This window comes from Phalaenopsis equestris, unplaced genomic scaffold, assembly GCF_001263595.1.
Source record: "Phalaenopsis equestris unplaced genomic scaffold, ASM126359v1 Scaffold000572, whole genome shotgun sequence".
Lineage (NCBI taxonomy): Eukaryota > Viridiplantae > Streptophyta > Magnoliopsida > Asparagales > Orchidaceae > Phalaenopsis > Phalaenopsis equestris.
This window is the reverse complement of record NW_018165012.1, coordinates 735,451-755,869: the sequence shown is the minus strand read 5'-3', so window position 1 is coordinate 755,869 and position 20,419 is coordinate 735,451. Positions and strand designations below refer to the sequence as shown.

At 35.9% G+C, this 20,419-nt stretch overlaps 1 protein-coding gene across 1 annotated transcript in view; it reads left to right on the top strand.

Moving 5' to 3' along the window:
* The window catches only part of LOC110029410, a 62,695-nt gene that overhangs the window by 36,183 nt on the left and 6,093 nt on the right, over positions 1 to 20,419 (top strand). Inside the window, exons 6-8 of the mRNA XM_020731690.1 lie at positions 1,013 to 1,171; positions 1,261 to 1,359; positions 1,441 to 2,750. Of these exons, the coding sequence (XP_020587349.1) occupies positions 1,013 to 1,171; positions 1,261 to 1,359; positions 1,441 to 2,750 (1,568 nt within the window). The remainder of the gene's footprint in view (positions 1 to 1,012; positions 1,172 to 1,260; positions 1,360 to 1,440; positions 2,751 to 20,419) is intronic.

The following is a 20,419-nucleotide window of genomic DNA, read 5'->3' as shown; positions in this document are numbered from 1 at the left end:
CAAGGCTTTATGGTTGGTGACAAAATACTTTACCACCAGGTCATGTGGGCTGCAAAAATTTTAACTTAGTTGTTTAAGCTTATCTATAATGATACTTCTCTGTATAATGGGTTGTGTTCTCTAATATCTATATTTGTTTAGTTTGTTTCTCTGTGTTTGATTGATTTTTTTTTGGTCATCGATCAGCTGGTTCTCTGTGTAGTTTTAATGGACCATTATGCTATAATTCTTGATGGGCCTTGGTAGAGTTTCAATATTTGGGAATAGAGGCGTCGAGTTAGTTCAACTTTTATACAGAGAAAAAAGGGTTATTTTTATAATTAACAGTAAAATTAAAGACATGAAATCAAAATAATTGCTATTTCAAATAAAATTTGTACTCCTTTTAAATTCTGTGTTTGTATATTGGATGTTGAGTTCGTCAAGTGTTGTGCAAATGCAACAGCCAAGTGTGGGAGAATTTATTTGATTGTGCCTGTGTGAGTCTTGAATTTCTCTGTTTAAGTGATTTATTGTCTTGTTATCTTTTCATCCACATAATTTGATATTGGTTTGGGAGTATTATTGATTATAGTCTAAACAATTATAGTTTTTTTTTCTTATTGTCGTGTGAATCTTGTCAGAGTTTTGTTTTTTATGTTTTTAGTTTTCCCGTTGATTTTCTTTGGTTTAAATGATCATTAAAGTTGCACATTTCTTGTATTCTTCTGGTTTACTTCAAAATAAGATAAATGCTTGTTTAAATTGATGGTCTTTGAAACTGTGAATTCTAAATTTCATTTGTTTTATTTTCATTCATTGTATCATTTAGCTGCATCAGCACCCTAAATTCGAAGACGTCCAACATCATTTTGTGAATGCCTGGAATGTTTTCATTCTTTCTTCCAATTGAACATCTGATCAGCCTTCTTGTTATTTCTAAACTATGGTCATATTGTTTAATACAAACTGTAAATTTTGTCTTTTTTGTTGAAATAAATTGTGTTCGTTAACCATATTTCTTTTCTTTCAGGTGCGCGATTATAGAAATTGTAGACTAGAACAAGAGACTATTGCTTCTATTGATGCTGTTCCTATTGTAAACAGAATCCGACTTCGGATGTCTCTTGAAAATGTTGTTAAGGATATTCCTTTACTAGCTGATGACTCGTGGACTTATAGTGATTTTATGGTATTTCATTCGGTAGAAATTGAAAATTCTATTACATTTTGCTCATAAATACTAAAACTTACATGCATTATATTTTCTTTGATGCTAAGGAAGTTGAGTCTCGAATTTTGAAAGCCCTGCAGCCAAAACTTGATTTAGCTCCTGTTCCAAAGCTGGACAGGCTCTGTGCTGATCCTGCCATTATTAAGGTATTGAAAAAATACTGAAAATCTTACTGTTCAGACAGTTTTGCAAACAACTAAATTATCATTCCATAATTGTTGGTGCAGTTCAATGTTGATGTTGGAAGGAAGAAAAGGTCGCAGCCAACTACTGAAGTCACCATCACCTCCAACAATCAACCTCATGGGAAAAAGATTTGCATTGATGGAGCACCTGAAATTTCTAACAGTGCAAGAGATTCAGGAACTATGTTAAGCAATGTACCCATACAACATGCCCATGAAAATGCAGCCACTCAGCCTGGGATCATTTCATCCTCTCGATCAAATAATCCTTTTCATGAAGCTGCTAGGCCAATTTTACCTGTTCCAGGTCATACAAAGATTCAATCTCCTGTCAACCATGCAGGAGTGGTTCCGGAGCATGGCTTATCTCCTGTAAATTATGGTGTCAGTGCTGGCATTTCGTTACCTCAGAACATAGTTGGTTTGTACATGGATACTGCTAATGCTAATTTCTCGTTGACTGGACGAAGGGAAACTCAAGGTTCCCAATCAGCATCAATGCCAGACCTGAAGAGGACAAGGCAGACTGCTGCAGGTTTTGAGGTTGCTTCTCCACTAGGTGGTTTTAATGGACCAGATATGCAGTGGAAGAACCAGCCTGCACATCCACAGATTGATGCCAAGGGGCTTCAGTACTCCAATGTTGGGGTCCCAAGGTTTTCTCAGATTAATCAAGAGCCAGTGACATCTATTTATTATAACCAACAGATTATGAGATATGGGCCTAAGGAGGAGCAGATCGACTCGGATAAGTTGAATAAGCCAGATCTTGAGAGATCGAAAGAGACTCTGCAGGCAGTGACCACTGACAATTCATTGGATCAGCATCCATTACATGCCCAGCATCAACTGCATCAATCATCTATAAGGAGCCATCTTCCACCTCTTACACAGTGGAATAACCCCCGGTTGCCGGCTGAGAAGGATACGAGAAAGGATGAGGTGCTTCAAAAACGGAAGACTTTACCGAGTCCGCGCGTCTCTTCTGGACCATTGGTTCAATCTCCCTTGTCATCAAAATCAGGAGAGATATCTAGTGGTTCGGTAGGTGGTCAATATGGTGCAATGCCTGTAACGTCCACACTACCAACAAACTCGAATGCTGTTGGAGCCCAGTCTGTTGTTTCTAGTCCCAGTGATTCGGTGCATAGACAGCCCCAAGGGTCTGCTTCTCTAAAACGGAAAGCAAATTCTGTCCCCAAAACACAAGCTATGAGTGGTGTTGGATCTCCTGCAAGTGTGAGTAATTTTAATGCTCCATTGAATGCTAGTAGCCCGTCAATAGGAACATCTTCTATGGTTGATCAAGCGCTAATGGAAAGGTTTTCAAAGATTGAAAATGCAACCCAAAGGTATGAATACACTTAAAGTGGGATTTTTGTGGGCATATGCTTGCATTCACACAAGTGTGAGAACATGAATATGTTTAAATTTGCAAAATGGTATTTTGTGCCATTTATACTTGGATTGCGTGATTACTTCTGTGGTGTTTAAATTTGCAAACATTAGATTGATGTTTGGTGTTTATTGTGGGACAGTCCACGGAGAAGTGAAGAAGGAAAGAATTGCTAGTAGATTAATATGAAAACAAAGAAAATGAAGAAACAAGGGAAAAATGAGTATTAAATGGATATCGCCACTACCTAATAATTTAATTAGTTTATAATTGCAAGTTAAGTGTTGAATGTTGGTCTTTAAAAGAGAAGTATAATACTAAGTTAAGTGTTGCCGAGATGAGAATGATTAGGTGGATCAGTGGTTTTACACTTAGAGACAAAATGAGAAATGAATATATCCGTGATAGGGTTGGTGTAGCTCCAGTGACAAACAAAGTTAGAGAGAGTTGTCTTAGATGGTTTGGTCACATTAAACGTCGACCATCTGATGATCCAATTAGGAGAATAAATGTTTTAGATTCGACTTATGTTAAGAAAGACAGAGGTAGACTAGGAAGACTTGGGCTTATTGTATAAAAAATGATCTTAATTTATTAGAACTTAATGAAAATATGACACTAAATAGGATGAAATGGAGAAAAAAGATTCATGTAGCCGACCCCACTTAGTGGGATTAAGGCTTTGTTGTTGTCATATAATTGCAAGTTCTCAAAATTAATGTTCTTTAATTTATATATGCAGAATTACTAAATTATCATATCTAAAGTTCGAAATATTTGACTTTAATCAAGCATAATCTTGAGGGTTTGATCTTCTCTATTACATGTAAACTCGGTAATCCTACAGTTAACACTTGGAAGCTGAGTGTTTACTGAAAATTATGATTTTGAGATAATTGTTGATTTGCCTAAGAAATATGCTAAGATTATTTGTGTTGAGATGGTAAAAGTTTAGTTCAAGAATTTGCTTACATAAGTGATTTAATATTATATTTATATATTTCATTTAATATGGATAATGCATTGGTATGCCGTTTATTTGAATTGGTAAATGTTGTGTTTGTTTATAAATAACTCACAAATTCATGCGGAGACTGCATTCTTAAACTTGGAAAACTTTGCTTTACTTTTTTAAGTTAATTAAAGGACAGAGAAGTTCATGGGTCCTTATTTTTACCGTCTTCTATTCTTTGATATGACTAAATGGATTGTTATGATGGAGATATACCTGAAAGAGAATATACTACTGGAGTCCAGCACTTCCATTTGGATGGTAGAATTTCTTTTTATTTGATTTTCCATCAATATTTTTTGGTTTTCGAGTCATTGATGATTTTTCCAGTTGTGGCAATATTTTCCTCTTACATTTTCTATCATACTTTGCACGTACTATTTATTTTTATAGTCATCTTTTTGGAAGGGTTTGATTTTTTGTTCTTGGATCATCATCTTATAAGGATTTGTAACATTATCATCATCATTAGTTTTTTTCTAACTATTTGGGGCCGAACTTATGAATCCTCCATTTATTCATGTTGACTAATATATGAGATTTTAACCTTATTTTCAATTCTTTCACCCAAATGTTTATATATTTTGCCATTGATCTAACTTTTGTTCTTGTTCTTTCGTGTTGATTCTATTTCTCAATTTATTGGTGCATATTTATTGTTTTATTGTCTATTCTAAAATCATTTAAATCTTTTTTCTCCTATCTTTTGTCTAATAAACGATGATTTTTAGATCTCTCATTTTAGTACATTTCTTAGTCAATAATTTGTTTTTTTACCAGGCATTAATATTAGCTTTCTTATTTTTTGTTAAACTTAGTTAAGTTGTCAATGTTTTCTTTATTGCCAAAAACTTCGATCTATATACCATACTTATTCATCTGTTGTTTTTTTTTATTCATTTTTCTAATATAACATGCTTTCTAATATAATTATTTTTTGAGGTATTTTTTCTTTATTTTAATTGTCTAGTCTCAATATTTCAATTTTTTTGATATGTTTTGAGATGCCTAAACTTGTCACATTTAGAAATCACCAGATCTTGCAATAATATTGATTTATAATTATTTATATTACATCGATTAAAACTACTATTATTTTCGAATATGAAATAATGAAGTAATTTGTTACATAAGATTTATCAATTAGCTTACTATTTCTAAGCATCACGTCTTCTAGAATTTTCTTTCTTGTATGACCTTTCATCTACTTTAGAAGATGCCTTATCAATTCTTTGATCTTCACAAATAACATTCACCAAGTATTTGAATTTGTATAGATTATTACAAGTATCTCACTAACCAAAATGATATGCGGTCTATTGGGGGCAGTTTAGGAAAATTGTCATGGCTTTGTTTGGCTACAATTTTCTTGTTAATTTTTAGAAATTTTTATGTCGAAAAAGTTGCTTTTCATAACAGGATGTGCTAGAGTATGGCTAATATTATCAAATTTTCTGAAAAGAAAAAAAAATGAATAATGCCAAGAACAAAACAAAAAAATAACTTTCTCTACGACAACTTCATAGCTTACTTTTACAAACAACTACAACCTCTTTAAATGAACCCTTAAGTTTGTGTTAATCCTATATATAATTCTAATATTATTGGATAATTTGTAGGAACTTTACGCGTACTATTGATACTGGTTAGCACTCCATCTTATTTATCCTAATAAACAAACTTTTGTCACATTTTTTCTCCCCAATGCCGACCAAATCATTTCTTGTAACACTTAACCATGCTTTTCAAAATTAATAAAGATCATATGGAGTTCCTTTATTTTGCTTTTTATACCTTTTTTAAGTGTTTTATCACAAAAAAAAGCTTTGTATATATATTTCTTTGGCATGTAATCTAATTGATCCCTGATATCTACATGTTTTTCTGAGCTCATAGTTCAACAACATCTACTTCTTTATTGTATTGCTCATAAGTTTGATTTTTCTATAATTATTTCAATCATAGACATTTTTTTTATTTTCAATATTGGTCTATAAATGCTTCTTTTGTAACCATTTGACATTTTATTAGTGTTTATATTTCGTGAAAAAACTTCATTAACAAAACGACTCTGACATTTCCCACCGCTATTCAAATATCTATAGATATTTTGCTAATTTTACTTCTTCAGAGCAATCTATTGTAATTTTATTATCACGCATTTTATCTTCTAAATGTTATCTTACCTTTAAAATATGTTTAGTGAAAATTCATTGCTTTGGTTGATCCATAATTATTTGCTAATTGTGACTGTTGAGCCAAACTCTTGATCACACATACATTCTTTCTTTATCAGATATTGTTTGTGTTATGAAAATTAATAAATCTAAAGCTTGTATATTAGAAAACTTGATATTAGGTAATTTAATTAGAGGCTATCATATTACATGATATTTTATATATTAGAAAACTCTTAATCTATCAAGATGGGAGTGTATATTAATATATAATATATGTTTTCAATTGGGGAATTAAAAAAAATTGTTGCTTCCCTTTTCATGGTATCAGCGTCACACACGACTCGTCTTCCTCCTCGGTTCAGCTTTGTTCTCCGCACGTGATGTGGCCTTACCTGCATTGTTCGTCATTTTGCATCGTATCTTCATGCACGTCGATCACCTTTGTCTGCTTTGACTGCTTCATCTGTGTCTCTTGGTTACATTTGCGTCATGCAGCTTTGCCTACACCATTCGAAGTTTCCTCCTATTCCATCGCTTTGCTTGAGTCGTTCGACTCCGTCTGTGTCATGCAGATTTGTTTGCATCATTTGAAGCTTCCTCTTCATCCTGTGATGAGATTACATCATTACTCGATCTTTGATTGCTTCGTCTTCATCGTACAATGTTGGTCGCTTGAGTGTCGCGGCCATCGCAAATGGTATTCTTCCACGACGTTGTTCGTCGTGTTTATTTGTCTTCGACGATCGTTAAATTGTTTGTTGAGTCGTTTGTCTCATACGACTTGATATCACTCATCTATGGAGGTCACCTCGTCCTTCGTTCATTCCATATAATCTCATTCGTACCAACACATTGAGGAGGTCATCATTGCTGATAAACATGGCGATTGAATAAAAATATGTTGTAATAGTTTGGTTTCATCAGTGATTAAATTTATAAATGAAAGGTTAAACGTAGTCAACCATTTTTATTGGAATAAAGCTGCGAGACTTTAGTTGAGAAGTATTTCTCAAGAGAGTCACTTCATTGATAATTCGCCAATTGAGACTAATTTGAATTATTCAGAGTGGAGGAGAGTTGACGCCCATCTGCTGATACAATTGTAAAACTCTATCGAAATTGATCAATTTGGTCATATTACTCATTGTAATTGTATTAAAAATGTGACGTGGGAATTTTCATTTGTTTTTTCTAGGAGAAAATATTTGTCGAATCTTTGATGTAGGTAAGTTCTATCAGACTGAACAACAAGATCAATCATTTAACATTTATCACATGCACTTTAAACATGTTTTTGAAGAATTGAATGTATTATTGCCCTTCAGTACTGATATTCAGTTTCAACAGGCTCAAAGAGAACAAATAATTATTATGAGTTTTCTTGCTTGACTTCAACTCTCAGTATTAAGGTGTCAAATCACAGATTCTATTGATGTTGGAGTTACTATTCTGAGGGAAGTCTATATTAGAGTGCTTTATACTATTCTGAGTTCTTAGGCTTCTTCCATATAGCAACCTAATGCTCAAGCTAGCCAGAAAAATATAGACATAAGTTAGCCTCATTCTTCGGGCAATTATGGAAGCCAAACTCTGAATTCTTGGAACCAAGCCTTAAGTGTAGTTTGCTACTACTGCTATGAACCTGGTCCTACTAAACAAACATGTTAAAAGTTGCTCAAAAAAGAATCAGAAGGGCTCTAGATCACAATCAACTTACATGGTCACTACTAATAAGACCTCTTGATTTCTGGAGATGAATATGCTAAATTCATCTAATTTCAGGAAGCATCCAAGAAAGCTCCCTTTATCATTGCCCTTGCTGATCCATTTATCAATTATACTTGTATTCTTATCTCTTCCACACTATGAGTCATTGATTATGGTGCTACATATCATATGACAGGTAATTCAAAACTTTTTCAACTTTTCACAAACATCTTTATTCTATCACCTTAGCAGATGGATTTACTTCTAATGTTTTTGGTTCAGGCACCATCAATGTTACACCTACATTACCTTTTAACTTATGTCTTTAATTTACCTCTCTTTTTAATCTTGTCTTTGTTAGCACTATTACATTCACTCTTAATTATTATATTTTATTCTTCTCTAACCATTGTCTTTTTCAGGATCTTATGATGAAAAAGATTGTTAGTAAAAAATAAGGGTCTGGGGGACTATACATTTTGGATAATGAATTGCCTTGACCCTTAATATGTTCCAACACCTTTTCTCCTTTTGAGGTCCATTGTTCATTATGATATCCATCATTATCGATGCTAAGAAAGTTATTCTCATAGTTTCGACCTTTATCTTCCTTAGATTGCGAGTCATATCAATTTGCTAAACATGATCGACGACTGTTCCCAAAAATAATAGAGTTAATTATAGCTTTGAGGGTTCATTCTGATGTGTAATATCCTGTTTTATCTAATGGATCTCAATATTGTCACTTTTGTGGAAGATTTCTTTCGTATTATTTAGCTTTACTTTTTTAAATCTTGTACTGATTTACTATCACATTTTCAATCATTTTATGCCGAAATTAAAACTAAATTCAATATTTTGACTGATTTCGAGAAATGACTATGTCAAAGAATATTTTTATGTACTATTTTAGACACACATGATGCAAACCAGGATGCTTCACTAGTCATCCCGTGTTGATAGTTCATCCCAAAATGGAGTAGCTGAAAGGAAAATTAGACATCTTCTTGAGACTACTAAAACTTTTTTATTTCAAATCAGTAGGCACAAATAGTTACGAGTTGATAAATTTTCTACTTAATACTTTTTAATTAATTGTATGCCTTGTATTATTTTACAGAATCATATAGCCTACCAAATTATTTTCAGCTCTCTTACGCATTGAGCCATGTATTTTTTGGTGTACTTGTTTTATTTGTGATAGGATACTATCCTTGGCAAAAAATGGTATCAATGATTTTCCCCTCCCTTAAACTAATACTTGTTTTTTGCTGATGTCACATTTTATTAACAAAATCCATTCTTTGGTGACTTCTCGTTGCCTAAGTCCTCAAAAGTTTTTGATTTGTTGTTAATTTATCTCATTGTGTGTTCAACTTTACTTCCAACTCCAGCGTTTCAACTTAGACCATTATTACTAATGTTTACTCAAGAAGATTTCGTCCACTTGATTCTAGTCCGACACGAGCATCATCTTCTTCAATGGATCCTCCTAGTGACTTTGATTTACCTATTGCCCTATGAAGAGGTAAATCAATGCATCTATCTTATGTTCTCGTGTGTTAAGTATAACCAGATCTTCTACTTGCTCTTTTATTGCTTCTCTCGACTCTGCTAATATTCCAAATTCTATTTAGTAAGTTCTATCCCACTCTAGGTGGCGGGCAACGATACTTGATGAAAGGAATGTCTTAATTGAAAATGGAATTTGATGACTAGTTGAACTATCTTATGACAAGAAGGCTATTTGTTGCAAATGAGTCTTTGCAGTTTAGTTTTATTCTGATGGATCTGTGGCTCTGTTGGTTGCTAACTGCTATGCTCAAACTTATGAGATTGACTAATTAGACACGTTCTCTTCGGTAGCTAAGTTGACTTCAGTCAGTCAGTCTATTTTTGCCATTGACCACAATGAATAATTGACCCCTGCACTAGCTTGATGTTAAGAAAGCCTTTCTATATGGTGATCTACTATAAGAAGCTTACATGGAACAACCTCCTCAGCTTGTTGCTCGGGGAATTTGTGAACTATGTCGACTATAGAGCCATTGTATGGATTGGAGCAAAGTCCTCGAGCATGGTTTGGAAAAATTCAGCCAAGCATTAGAAGAGTTTGGGATGCAAAAGATTAAAAGTGATCACGCCGTATTCTACAAGTTATTTACTTCTGGGATCATTCTTTTAGTGATTTATATTGATGATATTATTCTTACTGTGAGCAATGTGCAAAAAATCTTATTCGTGAAATTATTTCTTAAAAAATAGTTCAACTCTAAGGATTTGTGTTCCTTAAAATATTTCTTAAGGATTGAGGTATCAAGAAACAAGAAGGGTATCTTTCTATGCCAATAGAAGTATGTCTTGGATTTGTTAGAAACAATTGAGAAATTAGGAGTCAAATCGTGTAGCACTTCGATGCTTCATAATCAACAACTTTCCAAGGATGAAGAATATTTTAATGATCCTAAACGATATAGAAAATTAGTGGGAAATTTAAACTACCTCACAACGACGTCCTAACATTGCTTATTCAATTAGCACTTTGTTCATATCTTCCCCAACGGTCTATCATTGGTTAGCTCAAAGAAGCTCTTGGACAATGTATTCTATATCATAACCATTGACATACAAAATATTGAGTGTTTCTCTGATGTAGATTGGGCGAGTTTTGAAATTGCCCATAGGTCCATTAGTCGATATTATGTTTTTGTTGGTTGCAGTATGGTCTCATGGAAGAGTTAAAAACAAAATGTAGTATCACAATTTGGTGCATAATATGAGAATTGAGCAATGATACAAGCTTCAAATGAATTGATGTGAATCCCCAATTCTTGATCAGAATGAGTTTTAAAATGATAGTTCCGACAAAGGTGTGATAACCAAGTTGCAATTCATATTGCCTAAAATCCTATCTTTCATGAACAAACTAAGCACATTGAGATAAATTGACATTTTTTTCATGAAAGATTCAACAAAATTTGATTTCTATAGTCATAAAATCCGAGGAACAACTAAGACATCTTCACAAAGACCCTTTTTGGACTTAGGGTCACTTATATTTAATAACAAGCCGGGCATGCTAAATATCTATGCTCTAGCTTGAGGGGGTGTCATAAAAAGTAATAAATTTAAAGCTTTCATATTAGGAAGCTTGATATTAAACAATTTAATTAGAGGTGATCTAATTGCATGATCTTTCATATATTAGAAATGTTCTCTTATTTCTTCGGCATGAATTGCGAGAAAAATGAGAGAATAGGAGAATAAATTACCTCCACGCATGATTAGAGGGATGAGAAGGTTGCAACAAGCGTATGCTATATCAGGATTTGTCTGGAGACATTTGTTCATAATCAATCAAAATAGTGCTCCCACCACTGGTAAGCTTTATTGGCAATATCCTGTAGAGCGGTTATAAGAATTTATTGCTAAGCTCAGACTTTCTTTCCTCTGGGGACTTGGAAGCTACTTTAATAGGGAGTAGTCACGAGTACTCTGTTTCTCATTCAGGAGGCTTTACCTTTTTTGTTGGTGAAAGTGACTCATTTTCTTGTCCTTACGAAATATAAAATGATTTTTCTTTGCTGAGTAACTCTGGGCGAGAGCGCATGCTATTCAATAAGAAACGAGGGAGGTGACTTATTTATGCCCGGAGTGCGTGCTGATGTTGATTCTTTAGGATTATCAGAGAAAAAATTTCATGTCTTCTGAGATAGGTACCCCATGGACATTGTGACGTCTTTTGATGCGTCGTTACCTTGTCATGAGAAGGAAATAATGTTAGTAATGACAGAACTAATTTCAGTGTTTATAAGAATGGTTTGTAGCATTAACTACCTTCATTATATATATTACCCGAGCAAGTCCTTGCTGAAAATTGTAAGTCAAAGGCTTCATTCTCGTGTTTCTTGTTTTTTTCTTTAGACTTCACCATTACTTTATTCTTCACCATTACTTCAGTCTTGTTCCACTAGGAAAAATTTCCAAGAAAGAATGAATATTCCAGAGGAACTATTGAAAGCGATCGTGCATCAGAGGCTGAAGAGAGGGAAACGTTAAAAAGGCTTCCCAGATTTGAAATGGCTAAGCGAAGAGTTCAAAGCGCGTCGAGACGAAAGAATTGTCATATCGTCTTATGAGGAGCTTATCGATTCTGAATTTGGCCTTGGAAGCTGATTTAAATGAAATGGCTCAAGAAGAAGTGCTCGTGTCGCCAACCTCAAATCACGCCTTCGAGGAGCCACGCCCGTTGACTCGAAAGTTGTCTTCAGAGGACAAATTTCTGACCTCCTAAATGACTGGAAAGGATCCAACATTATTACTCTCCCAACGCTGATTTCTAGTAACTGGAAAACCTTTTACATTTTTTCTAGTTTTAATTAGTTTAAGATTTTGATGCTCTAGTGCCTTGTTGCAGAGAAATTTGTTGACCAACGACCATATCTCACAACTGTTCTCAAGGGTTTTGTTATAGAAGTTATTAAGAAAGAAGTTTTAGCTACTGGTTCGGTGACCGAGATCCGGTTGTCCACTGACTAGCTCAGTCCCGAAGGTAATGCCTATTATCTCCTTGCTGATGCAATCACTTCATACTTCATGATTGTTTCACGCCTGCGGATGAGTTGGCTATGAAGAAGATCAATACAAATGAAGGTACTGCCACAGAAGAGTTGCTTCTGAAGTACTGCCCGTGGACGCAAAAGTAGCGGTCATTGCTGAGGTTAGGCCATTGGTGGCAAAGACTGCGGACACTTCTCCGACTGTTCATTGTGCCGGCTCCCTTAATCATCTTAGCCAATTGAGTGATGAGCTGGTGTCAACTCGTAAGGAGTTGGAGAGGACTAAATAGGAGCTCTCAAAAACTTGGGAGGAGCTTGCAAAATTTCTGGAGAAGCTGGTGATCGTAAAGTATAAAGTGGTGCACCTTGAAGATAAATTATTTGGCATGCAAGACAATGTCTTGGATTTGAAAGTCGACTCACATAGAACCAAAGAACATGTTATTGTTTTAGAGGATAAGTTGGCAACGAGTTTCATGGAGACCCGGGAGAATCATAGGGTGTTGGAGGAAATGTACTTATTGTTGCCGCTCCTTTGTCAGCTAGTTGAATTACCCCAATACAAGCAGTTTCTTACAAGAGGATAGCTAGTTGTGAAGGTACTTCTGCAGTTCGAAAAGATTGATCTGAATGATGTGAAGAGCCATGATCTAGGCTTAGTTCACGAAGGGCTATGATTGTATATTTTCATTTTTCTTCTATTTTCTATATTGTACTATCACTATAAGGAGAGAGTGTCTTGGATAATGTTTAATATCATGGAATGGGCGCATTTACTTTGTGACAATGGATAATTGATTATGCGCCAATCTTTCAATTTTTTAATATTCTTTGACCTGTTGTACGTTTTTATTTATACACTGTATTTCTGTTTTTACTCTTATGATTGTATAAGAGAGCACTGGTGGTTCCAATCCCACAAGCCTTTTCAATTGCTTGTTCTCTGCCTCAACGCTTCTATATCGTCCCCTAGTATTTTCTTGCGATTTTTTCCCGCAACCAATGCAAATCTCGAGGATTCTACTCTGTAGCGGAGTTGGTTGCCTTCGCTATAGAAAACAATAACAAATAATTTCTTGCTTTGAAGATGTCCTTCGGATCATCATTGGATGTGGAGGCTCTGGCCATGATAGAAAAAACTATATCTTCGATAATTCTTACATTTTGTAGCTGTCTTGGGAGGATGAAGTTCCAAATTCCATATGTTTATATCAAGACCAATTTCGTCTTGGTCTTCAGTTACCTCTATGTGAGAATCTACCGGACATTCTCAACTTTTTTGGATTGATTCTTGCTCAAATTTTCCTAAACTCAATAGCCAATGCATTGTCAGTGATCTTATTTATGAGGCACATGAAAATGTTCTGGTCGGTGAATGTTTTTTGTAACTTATTTCGACCCAAAGCATTTAAAGATGGGACAGTGTTGTTTGCCCCTATGAAGGTAAAAATAACCAAGTTGGAGATTAAGATTCCTGATTGGAGGAGGAGGTTTTACTTTGTTTGCTACAAAAGTACTTGAATGATTCCCACGATCCCTCAACCGTTCACTAGAGGGAAGGTGTTGACCATCACACATCCTAGCGTTGAGGAGCATTCGAGTTTCACTGCTCTAAACAAGATATTTAATGCCGAGTTGTTTACATTGGCAAATATGTGAAGACGACCCTATTCGGTATGTGCTACTTGCATTCGTGAGATATTTTTTGAGTAAGGCTCTGAAAAATTACAGTAAGTACTATGCCTTTGACTTCAGAGAAAGCGTTGCAATCAACTGCCTAGCGATTAAAAGATTGAAAACTATTTTATGTGAGTGCTATGAAGGGAGATGCTAAGGCTCTCAGTTCCTTGAGCTTGTTGGCGAAAACGACAAGAAGAGGTAATGAGGAACCAGATGCCGGTGTGCGGGTCGCTGAAGAAGAGGACGAGGAGGAAAAGGTTCCCCTCGCAAAATTCCCACGAAGAAAGGGAGACTCCCGGAGGGAAATCAGAATAATGATTAGGGAACCAACTCCGATTTTTCGAGCCTCTACCTCTACCAAAACAGTGCTAATAGGCAAGGGAAATGTTGCATTAATGGAACGTGTATCTGTTGCAACTCGCCCTAAGAAGAGGAGGTGGAGAAAAAAAGTGGATGTTGCTGCAACCTCTTCGGGAGCAACTTCGACATGTTTCCGATGGAAGAAGTTTGATATTGGAGGTCATATCTCCATGATCAATGAGGCTGAGACTTGAGCTTTAGTGGATTTAAGTAAAGAGTGGATAGGCGATAGAGACTTCAATGAAAAGCTCCTCTAGCTGCGTCCAATCATCCACAATTCGATATTGGAGAGGTTGGCCAAAAAACATGGAAGATCTTCCTTCCATATGTCGCTGGTGGAGAGTCTGGCAGTTGCTTTATAGTGGGGGTATATAGTGAGATTGTCATACCTTGAGTTTTACAGTGAGCACGCCAAGCTGACACAAGCTCTCTTGAAAGTTGAGGAGAAGACACAATCTTATTGAAAAAGGAGCACCTTCAAGCTAAGTCCGCGGAGGATGCAAAGCATCACATTTTCTTTCAAGATAAGGTGAAATCGTTGGAGGAAGAGAAGTCCAAGTCCCTTGACGAGTTGAGAGACACTCACTCTCAAAATTTTACTCTGGAAGGTGAGTTGGCTCAGCTAGAGCCGCTGAAATTGAAGGTGAAGGATCCCAGGGAAGATAAATGAGTATCCATACTTTTAGTTCCGCAATATGCATAACATAAAATGGATATGGAGGAGAAGGCAACGACCAATGAGTACACTGTGTTGAGGAAAAAGCTGAGGAAAAAGCCGAGGAGTCGCGAAATGGAGGAAGCAACTTGAGAGGACGCAAGATGAATTCCTCAAAGAGCTTAAGCAGATGCCTGAATACAAGGAGTTGTTAGTGGATTGTTATGAGAGTACAATTAAATTGTGCTTAAATACTCTGTACCAAAAAAACAAATCTGTCACCATCCCGAATGACATGGATAGTTCCATGGAGCTCGTTGGGGAGTCTGACGATGAGGAAGATGAACAAGATGAAACTTCCACTAATGCTTTCTTGTTCTTTTCCTCTTTTATTCTTTTTTTTTCCTGTGTATGTAAGGACACATTTTTGGTTTGAAATTTTTGAATATGCACAAATCTAAATTTGTCGCACTTTTTTTATCGTGCGTGCGATAAATCACCGCAACTTACATGAGTCTTTTGGTTTTAGTCTTATGCCTTTTATCAATTCAATTTAAATATAAATTTATAGCTATGTTGTTGTCTTCGATATGTCACGTTGAGGCATGCCAGTTAAGTCTTTATCAAGAATCGCCTTAGGAGAGGACTCACTACTGTTTGCATTTTTCGTAGGCTTGATCTGTGATCTAAGAAAGTTTACTACTTATAAGGTTATTCAAATTCTGTTTGAACGCCGAGAATGTAAAAGATAAACAATTCATTTGAGATCATTAGAGCTCTCCTGAGCAGGTAATGAATAATTCTTACTTGTTACTTAGATAGTAAAGAGCGAAGAAGAGAAAAGAAAAGAAAATGATATTTCACTTCTCAATATTGAATTAGTATTGCCAACTTGTGACCTTGTTAGCTCGTGCAAACATGCTTTGTTAGTGCATGACTGGGAATGAGGGACATCTCGAATGAGACATGTCAGGAGTTTTTACCGGAAAAAAGAAGCGTTTACAATTTTTTTTTTTGAATTTGTGGTCAAGCAATGTCCGTAACATTAAATTTAATAAATGAAAATAAATGTGTCATAATGTGTTTTGGCCAACATTCGTTCTATGGCTCTCTTTGTCATTGTCGCGATAACTCTTTCTCCTGGAGGATATAAATAGGGGGAATGAGGGTTTTGCGAGACTTATTAAAAATATATTTTGTTAGAATGTTCATACTAAAGAAGGAAAGCCTGATAAATGATGATGATGCAGATAGGGAAAGTAAGTTATCCTTGTCGAATCTGCCATGCAAGATGTGATCCTTTTGTTCGTTGATATTTGAACTAGGGAGCCTTTGGCTTGTTGAATTGAACCACGTCGGGTTGCTCAAATTATTAAGGTTGCGACTCTCTCTGAGGTTATTAGGTGGCTCTTACCGCGTGGAGGATAAATGCTTATATGTGTTTTACATACGCATCCTCTAATAGATGAGGGCCAAACTGATGATCTTGGATCCTGCATGTTGCTTTCGCTGCTTTTAGTGTGTTTGTTATTTAGCTTTGCAGCAATGGAGATAATCGAGGAGAAGAGTGTTCGACAGAATCATTTTGGCTTTCGTATGGTCTTCCGACTGGTAATCGGGGGAGCCTCGTGATAGCTCTTTGGTTGGACAAGCCTGAACACCACTATCATGAGGACGTCCAATGTCACAGAAGGTTGAGAAGGTGGGGTTTTTTATTTCCCAAAAAAGACAATGAGTGCATTCATTATATTTTTTATCTTTTATGTATGATAATCTGTAATGTGTAACCTCAAGTCGAGTTGTATTTACTGTAATTTATTTTTCTATATATGTATAAAATTTTGAATTTTTTCGGTTGTTTCTTTTGCATTTCAATTTACATATTGTATCTTATTTGTTATTTTTGTGATTTCTTTATCTTGACCTCTAAGCGAGTTCCCCAAGTTTAGACTTTGGGCGAGTTACCGAGACTAATTTTTTGTGCTAAATATGTGGGAACTAGTTTGTCTCTTTGACCAGTGCTTGCCTTCGCAGTACGAGGTGTGAAAAAGGATAAATAAGTATTTAATTTTGCCGAATATTATGGTTATAAGTAGTCGATATACTTTCTAAGACCGTCATAAGTTGCTATTTTCTAAAAGAGAAAATGCTACTTGAGGTTTTCTGCTCGAGTGATTTTTGATTGTCCTGCAGGTCTGCTCGAAAACTACTCCTACATGATTTTTTCTACTGCCTTGGGTTCTCTAACATTCTAGAGAGGGTAGCTAATTATTCCTTGACAAAACTTCTGATCTTTTTGACTACAATAACTTAGACTTTATTTCTTAAGGAGATCCTTTCTTTAAAAGTATATTATTTTTAACTATGTACACACTATTAGGTGAGTTAAAGCAGGTAGATTATTAGAATACTTTGCTTTCTTTCTTTTTTTGGTGTACACTAATTTTTTATTTACACGATTATGGATGCATCGCCACTTTCTTTAGTGATAGAATATTTTCAGGTCATCCCTAAGCCCTGTCCGGGAGACTTGTTGAGATGTGTAATTAGCTTGTACACGTCAAGGCCAGCTTGCTCTTTTATGATGTAAGGTCCAACCCTTAAAACATCAAGTTTCTAAGTGCTTGATTGCGAGCTACGACATCAAATTTTTTTTTAAGACCAGGTCGCCTGCTTTGAATTTTCGTTTGTTGACTCGCGAGTTGTCATATTTTGAGGTCATTCTTTTGAATTCCTCTTGTCATATTGCGGATTGTTCTCAAAGTTCCTCAAAAAGGTCCAGCGAGTTGCGCAGGCTATCTTTGTTGAGCCCTCTCCACTCATTTAACTTGTTTCTCGAAGTTCAAATTAGGACTCGTTGAGTATGTACGTTGTACTCCATTGGAAGTATGACTTCGGTTCCATATGACAAAATGAAGGGGGTTTGCTTAGTATAAGTGGAGGGTGTGGTGCATAACACCCATAATATAGATGGTAATGTTTTAATTCGTTGTCCTTTTGTTGCTTTTTTCTTTTTCTTTGACAGATTTTGGATGAGTTTGTTGACAACTACTATTTGACCATTGATTTTTGAATGATATACTGAAGTGTACTTGTGCTGTATTCCTTGCTCACTGCAAAAGCTCTTAACCTTTTTATCAGCAAATTTAGTTTCATTATCAGTGATGACCATAATGGGTAGTTTGTATCGACATACAATATCAGTCCATATGAAATTACAAACTACTTGTTATTGATTTTGCTCAGTGGCTTAGCTTCAATCCATGTAAAAAAGTAGTCAATCATCACAAGAATAAATTTTTGTTGGCCTTTGCTCGGAGGTAAGGGATCGAAAAGATCCATTCCCACAACACGAAAAGCAAAGGGCTTGTTATTGATTGAAGCTTGTGAGAGGGTTGCAATCACATGGGAGAGGACCTGGCATTGTTCACATCTTTGTGTGAATGTTTGAAAACTATGTCTAATTCTCATTTCCAAGTAAATTGTGTGGATTTTCATGATGATTTTGAAGAAAGAGGACCCCCGGTCACCATATTTTGAGAGAAATTTGTTCGGGTCTGCCATGTGACCATTTATAGTTTGCAATTCTTTGATATTCATGGGTGGAGACATTCATGATAGCTTGAAATTTTTTAAGATTTGCTCTTATTCCTTAGGGTGCGAGTAGGTACCTTAGGAGCTTCCTTAACTTATACTAAAAATACATTTGAGAGGATTGAGCTTAAGGTTGAACCTGCTCAAAGTGTTAAAAGTTACTTTTAGTTCTTATGTTCTTCGAGTGATTTTTTTTTAATGAGAATGTTATCAATATACATATCAACGCTTTTTCCTTTTTGATTTTTGAATATAACATCCATAAGTTGCTGGTAGGCCGCCCTAGCATTTTTCAAGCCAAAATGCATTACATTATAACAAAAAGCCTCTTATTTAGTTACATAAGCGGTCTTCTCGGCGCCTGTGTGATGCATTTTGATGTAGCGGTATGACGAGAAGGCATCCAGAAAACTCATGATTGAGTGACTCTCAGCTTAGTACTCAAACACATTAATTTGCTGTAGTGGATGACTGTCTTTCGGGCAAGCTTAATTTAAGTTGGTGAAATCTACACATATCCTCTATTTGTTATTTGTCTTGCTAACTATCGCTACATTTGCCAACTAGTTTGGATATTGGACTTTGCAGATGATTATGAGCCGAACATCCTACCAGATAGGTTCGACCAAGGTTGTATCTACGACTCACATTTTCTTCTTGATGGGTCTAGTGCTGGTATTGATGTCGAGCTTATGACAATTAACATTGATATCAACTCTTGACATCTCGTTCGGAATCAAGGCGAACACGCTGCAATGATTCCTCAAGCTTGACATCGACTGCTCTTTATGCTTGCAACTATGCTAGAGTTGATTTGCATTGTTTGCTCGCACTTGCCTTCAGAGATAAATGTTCGCTCGCACTTGCCTTCAGAAATATGTATTCGCTCGGTGGTCTCAACAGTTTTCATGTTGGTTCCTGATCATCAAGCTCGAGGAGGTTCTCTTATACGTTCCATACTGCTCGCATGTAGCATAGTCGAGATTGAACCAGATGCTCTCGAACAACGATGATTTATTCTCTTATTGGGAATTTGACGACTACATGATAGGTGGAAGTCTCTACTCTAAGCACTGGCCTACAAAAGATGTCAGTGTAGGTAGTTGGGTCGTCCACTACTATGAAGTCTATCATGGATGTATATTGCTTATCTTCTTCCCCCAAGTTGCCTGCAGGGAGTTGATTCCATAAGTTTCTTTCCTCTAGTCATAGAATCCTCACAGAGGTCCAGAAGTAGGAGTTAATTGAGCATTTGTCATATTCATCTTATTGAATTTCAAAGAGGATGTTGAGAAAAGTCTTAGTGTCAATCAAAATGCTCCCTCCCAATTTGGTGATTACATATCACCACGATTACCACAATATCATCGTTGAAAGGATTTCTGCCGCCGTGTAAGTCAGCTCCCGTGAATATGTTCGGTTGATGAGTTGGAGTGGTGGCTTTAGCCAAGTGGGTGGAATGGATGTCTCTTCCTTTCAATCACATCAAAATTAAACGTTGCGCGGGTTCGGGTTCATCCCCACAAAAATTGCAGGTGCGACTTTGATGATGTGCATGGTTATGGCAAGGGCTGGTCTGTTCGAAGCAATCTCGATACGCACCTTTCCTTGCCTCTGAGTGTTGGTCTCTGGCAAACAGAATTTTTTTAACTTTCCCTCTTTGATCAAGTTTCGAAGATGATGGCATTCTTTAATATTATGCCTGTGATTATGATTATAAGCACACTACTTGTTGAGATTGCACTGCAAACTCTCGATTTTCATCGACAGAGGTCTTTTAAAGAATTCTTTGTTTTAGATGACCTCTATATCTCAACCATCAACACTTGCAAGGGAGTGATTTCTAGCGTTGCAACAAACCTTTGATTGAGCTGCTCT